The following is a 15,126-nucleotide window of genomic DNA, read 5'->3' on the forward strand; positions in this document are numbered from 1 at the left end:
GTCAGTGGAAGAGGAGGAAAGTGACCATGGCCGAGCTTCAATGTCGTTTTCTCGGTTTGTACCGGGAGGAGTAAAGCTGTCGCTCTTGAAAAAAAAAAAAAAAAGGAAAGTACTGCTGCTATTTCCGAAGGCAACCGGACTGAGATGAATAGAGTGCTGGTACGCACAAGCTCTCTCTTCCCGCCCTGCACTTTTGAGTTTGGAGAGAGTGAACAAAGCGTACATAAACACGCAGCTAAAAAAAGGCATTTGCCTCCCTGACGAAGACAAGTCCTCTGGTTCGAATGTTATTGGCTCCAGCGACATTCAACAATCTTTTATCAAAAATTCAGTTATGTGGTTTTAGGTACTTGAACTACGGATTCAATATGAGGCAGGTCATTTATTTATCTTACCGCACAAACTAGCCCAGCTGTTGTAGCGTTGTTGGTTTTAAACTGTAGTTTTCGAGTTAAAGTGGTTCCCTCCTGACTTCACGTCTTCTCCAGTTTAGTGATCACGGAGACGACGCACAATTTCCTTTCTTTTAACAGCGAAGCACTGTTCTTAGCTGCAGACCCTTCGCCGGCGCCGGCGGTGTAACGATGGTCACGGGGCCTTGCGGTGTGGCGAGAATGAGGCTCGGTAGGAAGGGGGAAAGGCAGTGCCTTGCCGAGAGGGGCGAGAGTGAAACTTAATGGAAAGGGTGAACCAGTGCGAGGCGCGCCAAGAGTGGCGAGGGTGAGGTTCGGCGGAAAGTGCGAACCAATGAGACGCGCGGCAAGAAGGGCACGGGTGAGGCTCGTCGGAAAGCGCGCCAGAACCCAGCCGTTTGCGAGAAGTCAGTGGGCCTATTCGATTTTCCACTTCTGGCTACATCTGGCTACCCCCGGGCTGCCAGAGACAGCCAGAACGCATTCGTTTTTTCTCGGGTTGCTCCGCCCACCGCGCGCGCACTTCCGGTGGGCATTCGTTTTTCGCTCTCTGGCTGCATCTGGCGACCCGCGGGTCGCCAGAACTCGCCAGGACGATTTTGGTCTGGCGGCTATCTGGCCGTTTTCTGGCTAGCAGACGCCAAAAGGGACGATGAGCGCTCGCGACCATCTTTGAGTGGACTCCACGGAATGCAAAGGCCTCGGGACCCTCGGCGGCTCTCGACCAGTGCGACAAGAAGCGTTTTTTCGGCCGAAATTTTCGGTCGGCCTGGGAGGCCTTGAGGTGCTTCAAGCTCCTTAACAAGGACTGCAGAAGTAATTCTAGACAGTCGGAATAACTTTTTAAATTCAAAGTCCATATACGCCGGCACGACGTTCTCAACATACAGCGGAACTCTATGCCGTTCTTCTCGTTGCAGTCTGCTTATCAGCAGACACACAACGATGTCTTCGACATTTTCATCCTCGCACACAACGATTTGGTGACGCCTGCGGTGCCTGCGAGCGCGCAGTAAGGCTAACAGCCCAGTGATTGTCGCTAAAAAAGTTTGTACTAGCATGTTGGAGCAGACGACGCAGTTGTGAGCCGCCCAGCCGCGAGCCCAAAATTCGATTTTACATCTCCCGACCACTTTCTGGTTGCCAGAAGTTTTTAGGCCACGTGATATAACGTCATTTCCTGTCAGAACCGGAACCCGCTGGCTGGTTTGTGGCAGCCAGCGGGCTGCCAGAAAATGGAAAATCGAAGAGCCCCAGTGTGGGGCACGGTGGAGTTTAAAGGAGCGTGTGGGTTTTGGGGAGTTCGCTCTTCCAGAATGGCCAAGACTTCTCGTACTCCCGAGGAAGAAGCCGCCCCACGTAGCCAATAGAAAGACAATGGCCCAAAGAAGGGGGTATATCTAGCTTCGCTGTTTCGACGGCTTTCACGAAGTTGAGCTGGCTGGACATTTTTTTTTTTTTTTTTTTTGGGGGGGGGGGGAGGGTGCAATGCCTCTATGTGCCTGAATCCAGCGCTGAAGATGTAACGAAAACAGATTCTCGCGCTTTCGGAGGTGCCGCGCGACATCGATAAAGCTCGTGGTTCCTCCGATGTTGAGCTATATAAAATTCGTAACAATATACTATAGCGAAATTCTCCTACGACGCCGACGCCCCTGTAATAAAGTATCCTCGCCGACTGCGACGTGCCTCGGAGAGCTGGAAAAAATATCGTTTTTCATGAGCGATGATCGACTGCACAAAACTCGTGCGCTTCCTTTAGCTGCCTACTCAGCTGCTGCTGCTGCTGCTGCTGGCATGCGCACATAGCTCTTCGTTCAAGGGCATTGCTTCAAAGCAAACAAGCGGAGTGAACCGCTTCACCGGCGAACAAATCAAACACGCTCTCCGCGAGGTCACCTGATGAGATGGACCCTGGTGGACAGTCGCGACACTAGCGTCAGCCATCGCGACGACGCATAGCGCGGGCGTAACCAAAACCAAAGGCGTTGTGTTGACTCTTCTCTGTCATGACCATTCTCGGATTACTAGACGGTGTTCGGCCGAGGGACGTCCTGCTCTTCGGTGCCCTTACCGTCGCGCTCCTGCTGGCCGGGACGACCGATGCCAACGAAGGATGTGGCAGCACACCAGGTGACGACGTAGCAATGCGGACGTTCTACTAACCATAACACCCGGTTATTCATAAACGTTCCCAGAAACAATCTGTGCCACATCCGCGTTGATAGTTTTTTGAGTAAGGAGAAAAAGCTGCACTTCGGTCCGTGATACCACCACGTGACATACAGGAATCTGTAGCCCATTTAATGACCTTGTGCGCCTGGTTTTTTTTTTTTTTTTGTGTGATGCCCGCGATATTCTCATATAAAGGTCTGCAAACACTGAGGGCAGGGAGCAAAGTGGTTTATCCTATCAAACAAAGCCATGGAAATTGTGTAGCGTTCTTGTTTAGTTTTCGTTGCCCTTCATAGACTTTTCTGTTGAGATATTATTAATGTCGTGTATGCCTATTTTGCTGCATTCCGATAGGAGCGGAAGGCAAAAACGGTCGCGTGTCGTGTGCATGCTTTGTGTTCAAGTCCAAATGTACGGACACAGCCAACGGTGCAAGGGCGTAGCCAATGGTGCAGAGGAGCAGCCAATGGTGCAGAGGAGTAGCCAATAATGGAGGGGCGTAGCCAATAGTGCAGATGAGTAGCCAATGGTGGAGTGGCGTAGCCAATGGTACAGGGCGCAGGCAGTGGTGCAGGAAATAAATTGACTTCGAATGAAAAGCTGTGCTATAGTTGGTATGGATTCATACTTAGGACTGTGCAGCGCTCGCAAAAAAAAACGACGGAGGGCGAAAGAAGTTGCCACGACATGCGCTGTTGCGTGCACTTCTTTCAGCGCATGTCGTGTGCCCTCCTTTCGTCCTGGTCGCTTTTTGTGAGCGCTGCACAGTCCCGAGTTTGAATGGTGCAGGGCCGTAGCTAATGGTGAAAAGCAGCCCCATACATCCCTACTACATACCTCACCCCCCCCCCCCCCCCCCCCACACACACACACTTCTACCGCTACGTACCTGCACGGGTCACTCACACAGATTAGCGGTTTTCCGCAGTGCAGCTGCCGGGGTTTTCGTAAAACTTGCATGTGAGCTCGCGGGGTTTGAGTAAAACTTGCCGGGGTTGCATGTGAAGGCGCAGCAACAGCCATTGCGAATGATCCGCATGTAGCAGAAATGCTAGATAAACGAGCTGTTTCCATGCAGTAAAGAAAGCCGTTTCAAAATGAAAGGGCGGGTACATGCGATTAGCGTTGGCGGCCCAAGGGTGGCGAATGATGATTGGTGGTTAGTCACTAATCAACAAAATAATCGCAGTGTCGCCCAAAAGACGAATCATTCAGAGCGAGAGCAAATGTATATTGAATAACTGGCACAAATCGAAACCTGTAGTTTTTATCAACCACAAAAAAAGCAGTAAACGTTCGATTATTATTTAAAATGAACAAGCGTGATGTCACGTGAGTATACGTATAGAGATGATAGGTGCCACTTGACGACCGCGAGAACTCGGTGTTACCGCGCTGACGTGAAGAAGACGCAGTCAGAGGTGATGCGAGCGCTTCGTGCTGTCTCGCTTCGACAACGTGTCGAAAACTTGGGACTGCTCAAATTCGAATGCTACGAGTGCGGATAGACAGTGCATATCAAACAATCGTGCGTATGTACGCATACAAAATGTAAAAAGATCGGGGGATATGGTTAGAACCCCCCGGAATCAATCCCCCTGGCTACGCCACTGCTCGACAAAAATGCAAGAGGAATGTTGCCTCCGTGTTGACATATACATATACCTACTACGGATTGCACAAATGGACATCTTGTCGTGTTCAGAGCGCAAACCGAAATTCAGTACCTACACGGCTCAATAGAAATACGTGGACTTCAGAAATGTTAATTACCCATCTGCGCAGATGACAGCCAAATGATGTCTGTTCTGAAGCAAGCGGCGGACATGTTCATGCCCTGCATAGAAGGACTCTACAATATGCCCGTTCACGGCAGTATTCTTGAGGAGGTGAGCACAGGAAACTGCTAGAAAGTTCTTCACGCTTGACGAGCAGTCGTGGTAGCACAGTATATCGTGCATTTAGTAAAATACGGTAAATATTTCTTTTATAAATGAGCGCAGTAGGGATATAAAAAAATGCTTTCTCGTCCCACACACAATCCGTGCCGTCACATGTCTGAAAAGGTTAACTGTAACGTTTCTTCATGAACTTATTTCTTATAATATGAAGACGTGTACTACAAGCGCCCAATTGAAACCGGTCAGTGCTCAAGGCACTGAGTACGAAGGAGACTGATCGATCGGCTGTTCTGTATTTATGGACTGATAAAACCAGACACAATACTTTTTCAACCGGAATAACTCATGGTTACGTTACACTGCGTCATGCGTTATCATGTGGCAAGGCCGTTACGACACGAAAAAACAAAAGAAAACAAAAAAAAAACAATCGCAGTTAATAAAAGCGTACAGCCGTTTTCATGCCGCGATATAACCATCAGATATAGAAGTAATTGTGGCCCCCTTTTACTCGGATTTTCGCAAATGCCCCTTTATTGCTGTTTTCCGTAGGTGTCTTCGTAGTCATTTTCTCTTTGTGATAAGTTAGGCGTGTGGTTACGGGTCGACAGTTTTCACGACGTGGAGCTGGCAGTCCATCATTTGCGAATCACCCCGCGAAAACTACGTAAATGAGATGCATTAAAACAAAGGTTCACGCAAAAATTTGTCTTTATTTAATCAAATTTCTTTGTTGCTGAAGCCCCTCACGGACCTATATACTTTTCGCGCCTCATTAGTTGCCCTCCTTTCCGCCAAGCATCACTCTCGCCCCTCAGGTCACGTGACCAGCGTTACGCCAACGACGTCAACGGCACATGGTCGACTAAGATAGCTTCGTTGTAATAGGACAAAAATAAACAGGCGCAAGAGGATGGAAAATGCAAGAAGCGGAAACCACCATATTAAGTGAATGAACGAAGTGACGTTATTTATTAGCTTATTTATTGAAAAACGCCAGGCCTGCGCTGAAACCGCAGCACAGTCACAGCGAAAGCTGGAAGAGCGTACACTAGAAAGGTACCCACAGTCACAGCGAAAGCTGGAAGAGAGTACACTAGAAAGGTACCCACTACGCCATAAATCACAATTTTTGTGAAGTTGGGAAGCACCTACTAAGCCATTATTCGTCATTCTGCGTAGAAGCGAGGCACCAGCTACACGTCTGTAAGGCATTATGTGCACTTTGTTGACGCGACGACTGATGACGTTGAAGAATTATGGCTCAGCCCTTTGTAATGGGTTGGAATCTCGAAACGGCCCACCAGTTATGTAATTTGCATTGGATGACGCCCGGTCGCTATTTCCCTCCCCTTGATGCTGTATGGCATACGTTGACGTGGGAGAGAGACGGGGGGGGGGGGGCGAAGAACTTTACTGAGACCCCGAGGAGAGAGAAAGAAAGAGCAGAGGAAGGCAGGGAAATGGATCATGCGCTTATGGGCTTCCTTGGCAACCAATACAAGTGCACTTGCGAGGAACCCACTACGCTATAAACCATTGTAATTTTTGAGAAGTAGGGCAGCAGGCACTGTGCCATTTTTCGTCATTCTACGGAGAGCGTTGGTACCTGCTAAACGCATGTAAGGCATTATGCGCACTTTGTTGATGCTGTGCCTGATGACGATGAAGAATTATGGCAGAGACCTTTGTAACGGGTTGGAAGCATTCAACAGCCTACTCGTTGCGCAATTCGCATTGTTTGAGGCCTGGTTACAGAATTCGCGTTGTGCAACGCTTGGTGCTTATTCTACTCTTCTACCACGCTATATTGCATATGCTAATGTGGTTCCTTCCCGACATGAAGCCTGTATAGGACCTTTTTGCAAAGCAGTTTCAAGCACCGGCATGGCTCAGAGGTTGAATACTGGGCTCCCACGCAGAGGGCCCAGGCTCGAACCTCGTTCCATCCTGGAATTTTTTCCTTATGTTTTACAGCGAAAGCTGTTATGAGATAATTTCACCGGCCGTTTTTGGCGCCGTAGTTGTCCGCCGCCGCCGCCGCCGCCGCCGCCGCCGCTGCCGCCGCCGCCGCCGCCGGTGTCCGTAACCAGTATCGCTCGAAATAAGAAAAAAAAACGAAATAAGAAAAAAATTCCAGGATGGAACGAGGTTCGAACCTGGCCCTCTGCGTGGGAGCCCAGTATTCAACCTCTGAGCCATGCCGGTGCTTGAAACTGGTTTGCAAAAAGGTCCTATACAGGCTTCATGTCGGGAAGGAACCACATTAGCACATGCAATGTAGCGTGGTAGAAGAGTAAAATAAGCACCAAGCGTCGCACAACGCGAATTCTATAACCAGGCGTCACACAATGCGAATTGCGCAACGAGTAGGTTGGTGAATGCTTCCAACCCATTACAAAGGGCTCTGCCATAATTCGTCATCGTCATCAGGCACAGCATCAACAAAGTGCGCATAATGCCTTACATGCGTTTAGCAGGTACCAACGCTTTCCGTAGAATGACGAAAAATGGCACAGTGCCTGCTGCCCTACTTCTCAAAAATTACAATGATTTATAGCGTAGTGGGTTCCTCGCAAGTGCACTTGTATTGGTTGCCAAGGAAGCCCATAAGCGCGTGATCCACTTCCTCGGGGTATCAGTAAAATTACAATGATTGATAGCGTAGTGGGTTCCTCGCAAGTGCACTTGTATTGGTTGCCAAGGAAGCCCATAAGCGCATGATCCATTTCTTCGGGGTCTCAGTAAAGCTCTTCGCCCCCCCCCCCCCCACGTCTCTCTCCCACGTCAACGCATGTTATACAGCATGACGGGAGAGGGAAATAGCGACCGGGTGTCACCCAATGCAAATTACATAACTGGTGGGCCGTTTAAAGATTCCAACCCAATTACAAAGGGCTGAGCCATAATTTTTCATCGTCATCAGTCGTCGCGTCAACAAAATGCACATAATGCCTTACAGACGTGTAGCTGGTGTCTCGCTTCTCCGCAGAATGACGAATAATAGCTTAGTAGGTGCTTCCCAACTTCACAAAAATTGTGATTTATGGCGTAGTGGGTACCTTTCTAGTGTACTTGTATTGTAGCCCCAAGAGAGCTTAACGGGCTCTAGAAACGCCGCTCTTCCAGCTTTCGCTGTGACTGTGCTGCGGTTTCAGCGCAGGCCTGGCGTTTTTTTTTTCTTATTTCGAGCGATACTGGTTACGGACACCGGCGGCGGCGGCGGCGGCGGCGGCGGACAACTACGGCAGCAAAAACGGCCGGTGAAATGATCTCATAACAGCTTTCGCTGTAAAAACAAGGAACTTCAAGGCTCTGCAGGAGCAAAGGTTCCACATTAAGGTTCCACATTGAGGTTATACTATATTAAAGACTATCACGCAGTCCCTGTTTTGACGCACTGTCGTTGAGCAGCGAAAACTACTTGATGAGCGGTGTGACTATATGTTAATAGGGGAAGCCGTTGGAAAATGAAGACGACGTTCTTTCAGCCTATAGTATGTAAGATAGAAGCACCACGGCGAAGGCGTGTGCGGCGGGGCTTCACAGATCGGGAGTCAACAGAACCTGCTCAGTTAACGTTCGTCCGTCCTGCAAGACAGCAGAGAGGAGGCACGGTTTTGCATAAGCGGAGTGCACCGCACACACACCGACGGGCAAGTGCGCAACGAAGGCGTTCTGGACATGTTTTGAAGAAACAAGGCGCGGGCCGGCGTTCTCCGCGTGTTGTTGCCCCGGGCCGCGCTGCGCAACATCCCTAGCCATCGCGAAGGTCGAATTAAGCAAAATTAGGCCGGAGGCGCGATGCGGCTCAGGCAAAGGCGCGGCTTGTGGGCTCGACCCTTCTTCGTTGTACGCAGTGGCCTTGACCGGCGAAGGCGCCGTTTGTCAGCAAGGGTATGCGCACACAGCGTCGCGTACTAAACAGAAACCACGCACGCAACACAAAAAGAAAGTGTGTTGTCTTGGGTTTTGCAAGTGCTGACACGTGCACGTCTGCGAACCGCAACGCTGCATGCCAAGTTCACACGAGCAAACCGCATAGCACGCGTGCACTCGTTTGTCATTGTTTTTCAAGTGGGCCTCCTTGTCGGAGTTAGCGCGCATGCATATATACGAGCATATGTGTACTGAAAAAAAAAAGAAAAGAAAATAACACATGAAGTAAGAAGCTGTCTTCTCAGAAGCAAGATGGACCGCCACTTCAACAAACTTGTTTATACGAGCACCCATGCAGGGCTTGCCAGAACCAGTAGATTAAAGACGTCGCGTACAATCTAAGCTATTAACCAACATTCCTGTAAACTTAAAAGGTCCTCCTATTTGCTGCAAAATGCAGTTCCTTACGAAAGCCGCTTAATTATGGACAACTGGCTCGAGTCAACTCGTATTTTCTTGTTTAAAAAGGAAAGAGTGATATTGTTCGTACCGCAGGCATAATCAAGTGAAACGTTTCTTTATGAGTGCGTTTACTTTTACGCGCATTGAACTATTCCTTATACGCAGTTGCGCATATAAAAATTGATATTTATTTATTTACAAAACTCATATGTTTAATCGCTGCATTTCTTAGAAACAGTGGTAACACGACGACGCTTTGATGCATCAAGATGTAGCTCACTCGCGCAGCTGCTAGTGGATGGACTTAGTGTGTGCTCAATGTTTCAGCAGCTATAAGAGTATTCGCCCGAAGAATTTTACAAAAAGAATTGTGACACTTCAAAGGAGGACTGAAAAAGTGTGAACAGAGATAAAGAGTGACAAAAACGTTCAATACAAGCACTAATAAAAAAAAAGCGATTCCCGTGGTGCTTACGGTACAGTGTCCCAGATTAAATGTATTCTTTTGTACCTCAGTAGGCATAGACGTCATAAATGTCTTCACTAGAGCGCAGGAGTGTCTCTTGGACCTACGTGTCTTTGAGGTGACACTGGTCATTAATAAAAAAAAAACGCTATATGCTAGCTACGCAAAGTCTGCTTGCATAGTCGATTTATGCGCTATAAACAATTACAGTCGCCAAACACATAAACAACAAAATACTCTTTATTTTCTCTTGTAGGGATAACGCTACACGTACACGTAGACTGAGACGTTAAGACAATCCCATATGAAGACGACCTTTCTTCGCTTAATGATCCTGCAAGCGCTTTCGCTACGAGGTATTAATCGTGATATTTCCCACTCAGGAGCGTTGAACAATAATTCACTCTCCCTGCAAATTTAGATCCACGTTATGTGCTACGTTAGAAGTCATTATCGGCCTCGATGATCGCAAAAATTTTCGAATGCGCGAGGTATAAGCGGAGTTATCGCACAGAACAAGCGTATTTTTTTCGTTCTCCTGTTGTTGTCACGAGCACGCTGTAAGCTACATGCATACACTGCGGGCGACCTCGGCGGCAGCTGTGCCAATACGACGCGGATACGTTGCCTCCGAGATGGCCCGCCAGCGGGCCGTTCATGAAACCAGCCAATGCCGTTTTCTCTTGTCTGCTGCGTCGCTGATGACGGCATTGCCGAGGAGAGACCGGGGAGACAGCAAGCTATTATTTACCGTGTTAACAGCGGAGCACTGACATAAAATTTCAAGTTCCAGATGTGGCCTTCACTTGATGGCTGGTTATGCATAAGTTTTTTTTCGCCGAAGTATGAATTGCGTTAGTTACGTGAAAGTTTATTTTATATCGAGGACAAACAGCGCACCAAGGCTCAACGTGGCGTTCAGCACCCTACGACGCTGACAATACTGTGACGCGTTTAGCGGGTTCAGAAGTAGAGTAGCACAAGCGCTAAGAGTGTTGGGTTGTGCGTAGTCGACACTTGCAGCGCGCTGCTCAAACACAAAGAAGTAACAACTGTGCAGTTCGCGCTCGTCCTGTGTATACCTGTGAGTTCTTTTAGAGCGCCCTTCCTTGTGTTTGAGCAGCGCGCTGCAACTGTTGAGCTGTGACAGTTGTCAGACTGCGCTCATCCTGTGTGTGTTCTTTGCGTGCGTCCTTTGTGCCTGAGCGGTGCGCTTAATGTTTCGAGCTGTTTGCTCTTCTTTGTGCGACATTACAGTATGTTGCTATCGCATTTCATTGATTGACTCTTGCGGCGAAACTTTTTTTTAACAGCTCTAATGTGATTATTCTGACTTTTGAACTGATAATACGTCCCCCGAAGGGGACTGGGCCGTACATGACTGCAGTGCAACGCCAAGACGACCCGTGGTGCACGCGGAGCAAGCTCCTACGAGCACCGAACTGCAAAAATTCAATTAATATCCAAGACCCATTGAGGGCAGGATCAGATATTAACCTGATAAGAACAGACACTACAATTCATCTTAGCCAAGGCGGCCAAGGGCCGAGAAGCGACAACCAGCACCACGGCCGGACTCGACCCCCTACTCCGCGAGCGGAGGAGAGAGTCGAGTCCGGCCGTGCCAGCACACGCCGCAAGAGTTGCACCCCCATCAAAGATCCTTCACAGCGGCCATAGTTTAGAGCATCACAAATTTCTATATTCCACGAGCATTTGCAAATAAAAAGAAAATTCGAAGAGTGTTCCAGTACGAACCACTCTAGCCACTTCGAGCTTTTAATTTATTTCATAAAACAACTTATTGTTTAATTATAAAACTCACTTTATGAGCGCCCTCTTCTGTGGCGCATATGCTCGAGTTACTGCGCAAACCACCGCAGCGAGCGCTGGCGCGCCAGTTCTTAAAATGAAAATATGTTCATCAACGATGATGCAGTGAAGTGTAAAAGACCATGTTCGACAGTGCTGGATCTGCTGCATTGAAGCTTCGGCAATTTGTTTTAGGGGCGAAGCTCCTTAAGGCGGCACCCGTTCGTCCCACGTAGACGTAGGGCGTAACTAGTCTTACGCTTTGACCTCCAAGGTGGTGCCGGTGGGAGATTTTTCCTGTGCGTTGTTGAACAATAAAAAATTCGCAGCGTTAGCTAAAAGCCCCGACTTCTTCTGTCTCTCATTCCCATTAGCAGCCATTCTTTACCTCCAAGGTAGTGCCTGGTGAGATTTCTCCTGTGCGTGATTAAACAATAAAAATTTTGTTCAAAACGCCGTTGACTGATGAAATAAACCAACGAAAGACGCCAGATGTTTTGTAAAAGCAAAACGAAAGAACGCCAGATGTTTCTAAAGTGAAAGGAAAAGACGCCAGCTGCTTAACGAAAGACGCCAGATGTTTTCTAAAGCAATGGTTTTCTAAACAATGAAAATTCACAGCGTACATGTAAAATTAAAGTGAGCTGCAAGTCGTCATAACACATCGAACCTTTAGTATAAACGCGCCCGATCTCACGTCGGTGATGATGTACTGGGCAGAATTCACGGAAGATTCACGGTTTACCGATGAACCTCCGCAGCTTCGCCCACTCATCATCATTCACTCCGTGGATATGCTGTGTTTTTTTTGTTTTTGTTTTTTCAATGGAAGAACCACTCGGTCATAGAAACGATCAACGTTGGTATAGCCCAAGCCACATTTTTATAATCATAATAAATAATAACTTCGGAATACTTGCGATTCTAAGGCACAGTAAAAGCTCGAGGGAAACGATAATTCAGATAATTAGTTTTTAAATTTTATGAGCGTGAAATAATTAATGGAAATGTGGCCAGAGAGAAAAAGGTAAGGTGGTTGTTTTCGCACATATATTGCTTTATGCAGGGAGCCCCGCGGGCACTGAAAATTTTGTAGCGTCACACTCATATCTGAACGTGTGCGGTAATTACTTGCAACACATGGAAGGGGACCGAGGAGGTTTAAAAATTTTTTTATTTTGCCTCCATGAAGGGGAGACTCACCACCATGTTCTTGCCGCTACCTTACGGCGACGACTCTATAAATAAACACGGACAACTTCGTATTATTTAACTATCAAGGCGAATAAGAGCGTCAAATGTTGACGCCGATACAAAATGCCTGCATGATGCGATTTTTGAGCAAGAACAACACATAGGTAAGTGCAGCCGAAACCGAAACTATCCGAACACTTTGCATGAATCCAAACACAAAGCCAACCACGTTGTGAATCCAGTCGAATCGAAGCCAAGAGAGATACAGAAGAGAGAAAAAAAGTCACAGTTTCGCCGCAAGGGCGAAGCAATGAATGCGATAGCAAGAAATTAATGCTATACGAAGTGAGGCTCGCCAATGGATACTCTCAGTTTGAACAGCGTTCCTGTTGCAAAGGCGGCCGAAGCAGCGAAGGAAACTGGCGTGCTTCAACTGTCGAGCTGTGACACTTGATAGTTCGCGCTCATCTTCTGTTTGTTCGTTTAGCGGCGTCCCTTCAGCTCGAGTGACTTTCGTACGCTCGGTAACATGAGCGCGGACATCACGGTGAAAGCGTGAAACATTCCTCTTCCCCTCACCGCGAGAAAACCGCGCGAGCAGACAACGGAAGGGCAATGTTCTCGCTGCGCAAATATAAGAAGCGAGCGAGCTCGACGACGACTTTTAAATGCGCCCGTCGCGCTGCTAGCGCCATCTCGCTGGTAATCAAGAAAGCTTATTATCGCCTGCTGTCTGTGAGTCCGTGCAGCGGTAAAGGGTATGTATATAACGCTCGCCGTTAGCTATGCGGAGGATCTGCGTTTCGTGGCGTAGTGGATAGCGCCACTCGCTGCGGAACAAGAGGTCCCTGGTTCGATTCCGCGCTTCGGGAGCATTTTTCTGAATAATTTTTTTTGGGGCTTTTATATATATATACATACTTATACATATACGGTGCATGACGGCGACGGCGACGGCAAAATCCAGCCGAGACTGTCCATATAATTGCTATCGCAATAAAAAGGAAAAGAACGAAGCTCCGAGCTTGGGCATGCGCACGTTACTCTTCGATTGCTTCCTTGTTATTGCAGGTAGTTCTACGCTGTAGCCGCATTAATTTCTTCGCCTCTTGAGAGCCTCTAGGTGAATTAATGACTTCCCAAGACGCCGAAAACTATGGACCTTTTCACAGGAGAGAAAACAAAACGCTGCCATGTTGGGCTGCGCGCGGGAGTACAAAGGCTGACGTCACAGCCTCGGCAGTGCATTTTTTGAGGGTCACACCTATCTAGCGTAGCCCAGAGAGGATTATGGCAGTGCCCAGGGAGCCGTCTGTGAAGAGGTCTATAGTTTTCGCGACGGTAAATTCGGGGGTTTGATTTTGGGCTTCACGGCTAAAGGTGCTGTCGGCGCATTCTAGTTGAGTCATATATATTAGTCGTCTAATGATACGCCTCTATTTCTTTCTTATCAGGCGGTTATTATTAGTCCTGTTAACAAGAATTATTAGAACCTTGTAGGGTATTATATGGCTATGCGTCGTGCCGACTGGCGCCGACGCCTGGCAACAGCTTCTCTTTGACTGTCTGGGTTGGTTCGTCTCAAATCCTGCGTCTTCGCCACGCCGCTTCGAATGATTTCTTGTGTGCTCATCATCGTGTGATAATTCTGAGCGACGACCTCTCAACTGCATTACGTGCCAGCATGTCGTGAAACAGTTGTGCGCTGGTTACACCAGTGGCGTTTCAAGAACCGCAACAAGGAATGTATTGGCCACGGACAACACCAAAGGTCGTTTATAAAAGCGACTGCACATGCAATTTACTTCTCCTGTCTACTCGTCTCCGCGACGCAATGAACGTTTACCTTACGCACCCACAGACTGCGCTGCTCTTCGGAGGTTGATGGTGACATATGGGCGAGATGCGCGGAGCGTCGACAGCGTGTGTGTGTGTGTGTTTCTATATGTGTGTGGTTGGGTGCTGACTGAAAGCGAGCCCAACGCAATGCAAGAATAGGCAGACGCGAACAAAACTATGAACAGTGCGGGTGGATGTTGAAGACGATCACTTGCGTGGAATGAATCCTTTGTCTCTCTTAGCCGCCATGCTGCTTATTTTTCACGTTGGCTTCACTTCTTAAACAAAGCCGGTATTTTCTTTTTCTCAGGAGGCAAACTCTTGGCAATATAATGGGTGCTTGGCAGGCGCGTGTATAGCAGAAATTTCGCCACAATAACGCACCTGCTGCCTCACACCCTAACTGATACTGCTGCACACCCATCGTTACATTGCGCACGCACGCGGGACCCCGCTTCAAAAGGCGCGCTCACAACGCCACCAAAGCTTGGGCGCACGTGATCTTATAATACTTCACCGCTTCACCGCGGTAAAGCGCTTGTTTCTTATGATATTAGATGGGCGTTTTGAGGCATCTTGAAAGTCGCCAAAATTGGTCATAATGACACTAGCATTAATTACACGATACTTTAGGGCATTTACGATTCAATTTCGGGATCAGACAGAAAGCTACTAATTAAAGCATAAATGTCACAATGAAAATTTTGCTGTTACTGCTCCTTTAAGCTTTGCATTCCGCCGTTTCGCGTGACCTAAGCAGCGCCTAGCGCGTCCAACGCAATAACTCGGCCGGCGCGTGTTCTCTTTGTCCTCTTCCTCATCTTAGGATTGACTATAATAAACAAAGAGAGTTTGCTCTTGGCGACGTACATTCGAGAAATCAGGACTGTTACAGTATTTTTTCTGTATAACCTATAGAAACTTGGCGATTAATATGACCTGTGGCCAGCACACCCATTGAGGTTGACACGATGGATGTGCAATA

The 15,126-nt window shown here is 48.1% G+C and overlaps 1 protein-coding gene and 1 non-coding gene across 2 annotated transcripts in view; one reads left to right on the top strand and one right to left on the bottom strand.

The window, feature by feature from the left end:
- Nucleotides 1–2,240: 2,240 nt before the first annotated feature.
- Nucleotides 2,241–15,126, top strand: part of LOC119390052 (uncharacterized) — a 30,838-nt gene continuing 17,952 nt past the window's right edge. Inside the window, exons 1-2 of the mRNA XM_037657579.2 lie at nt 2,241–2,546; nt 4,374–4,477. Of these exons, the coding sequence (XP_037513507.1) occupies nt 2,423–2,546; nt 4,374–4,477 (228 nt within the window). The 5' untranslated portion in view covers nt 2,241–2,422. The remainder of the gene's footprint in view (nt 2,547–4,373; nt 4,478–15,126) is intronic.
- On the bottom strand, nt 10,658–10,853 carry LOC119392044 (U2 spliceosomal RNA). Its single transcript, XR_005183637.1, has one exon. It is a non-coding gene; the product is annotated as a U2 spliceosomal RNA (small nuclear RNA).

The sequence above is a fragment of the Rhipicephalus sanguineus genome, chromosome 4, assembly GCF_013339695.2.
Source record: "Rhipicephalus sanguineus isolate Rsan-2018 chromosome 4, BIME_Rsan_1.4, whole genome shotgun sequence".
Lineage (NCBI taxonomy): Eukaryota > Metazoa > Arthropoda > Arachnida > Ixodida > Ixodidae > Rhipicephalus > Rhipicephalus sanguineus.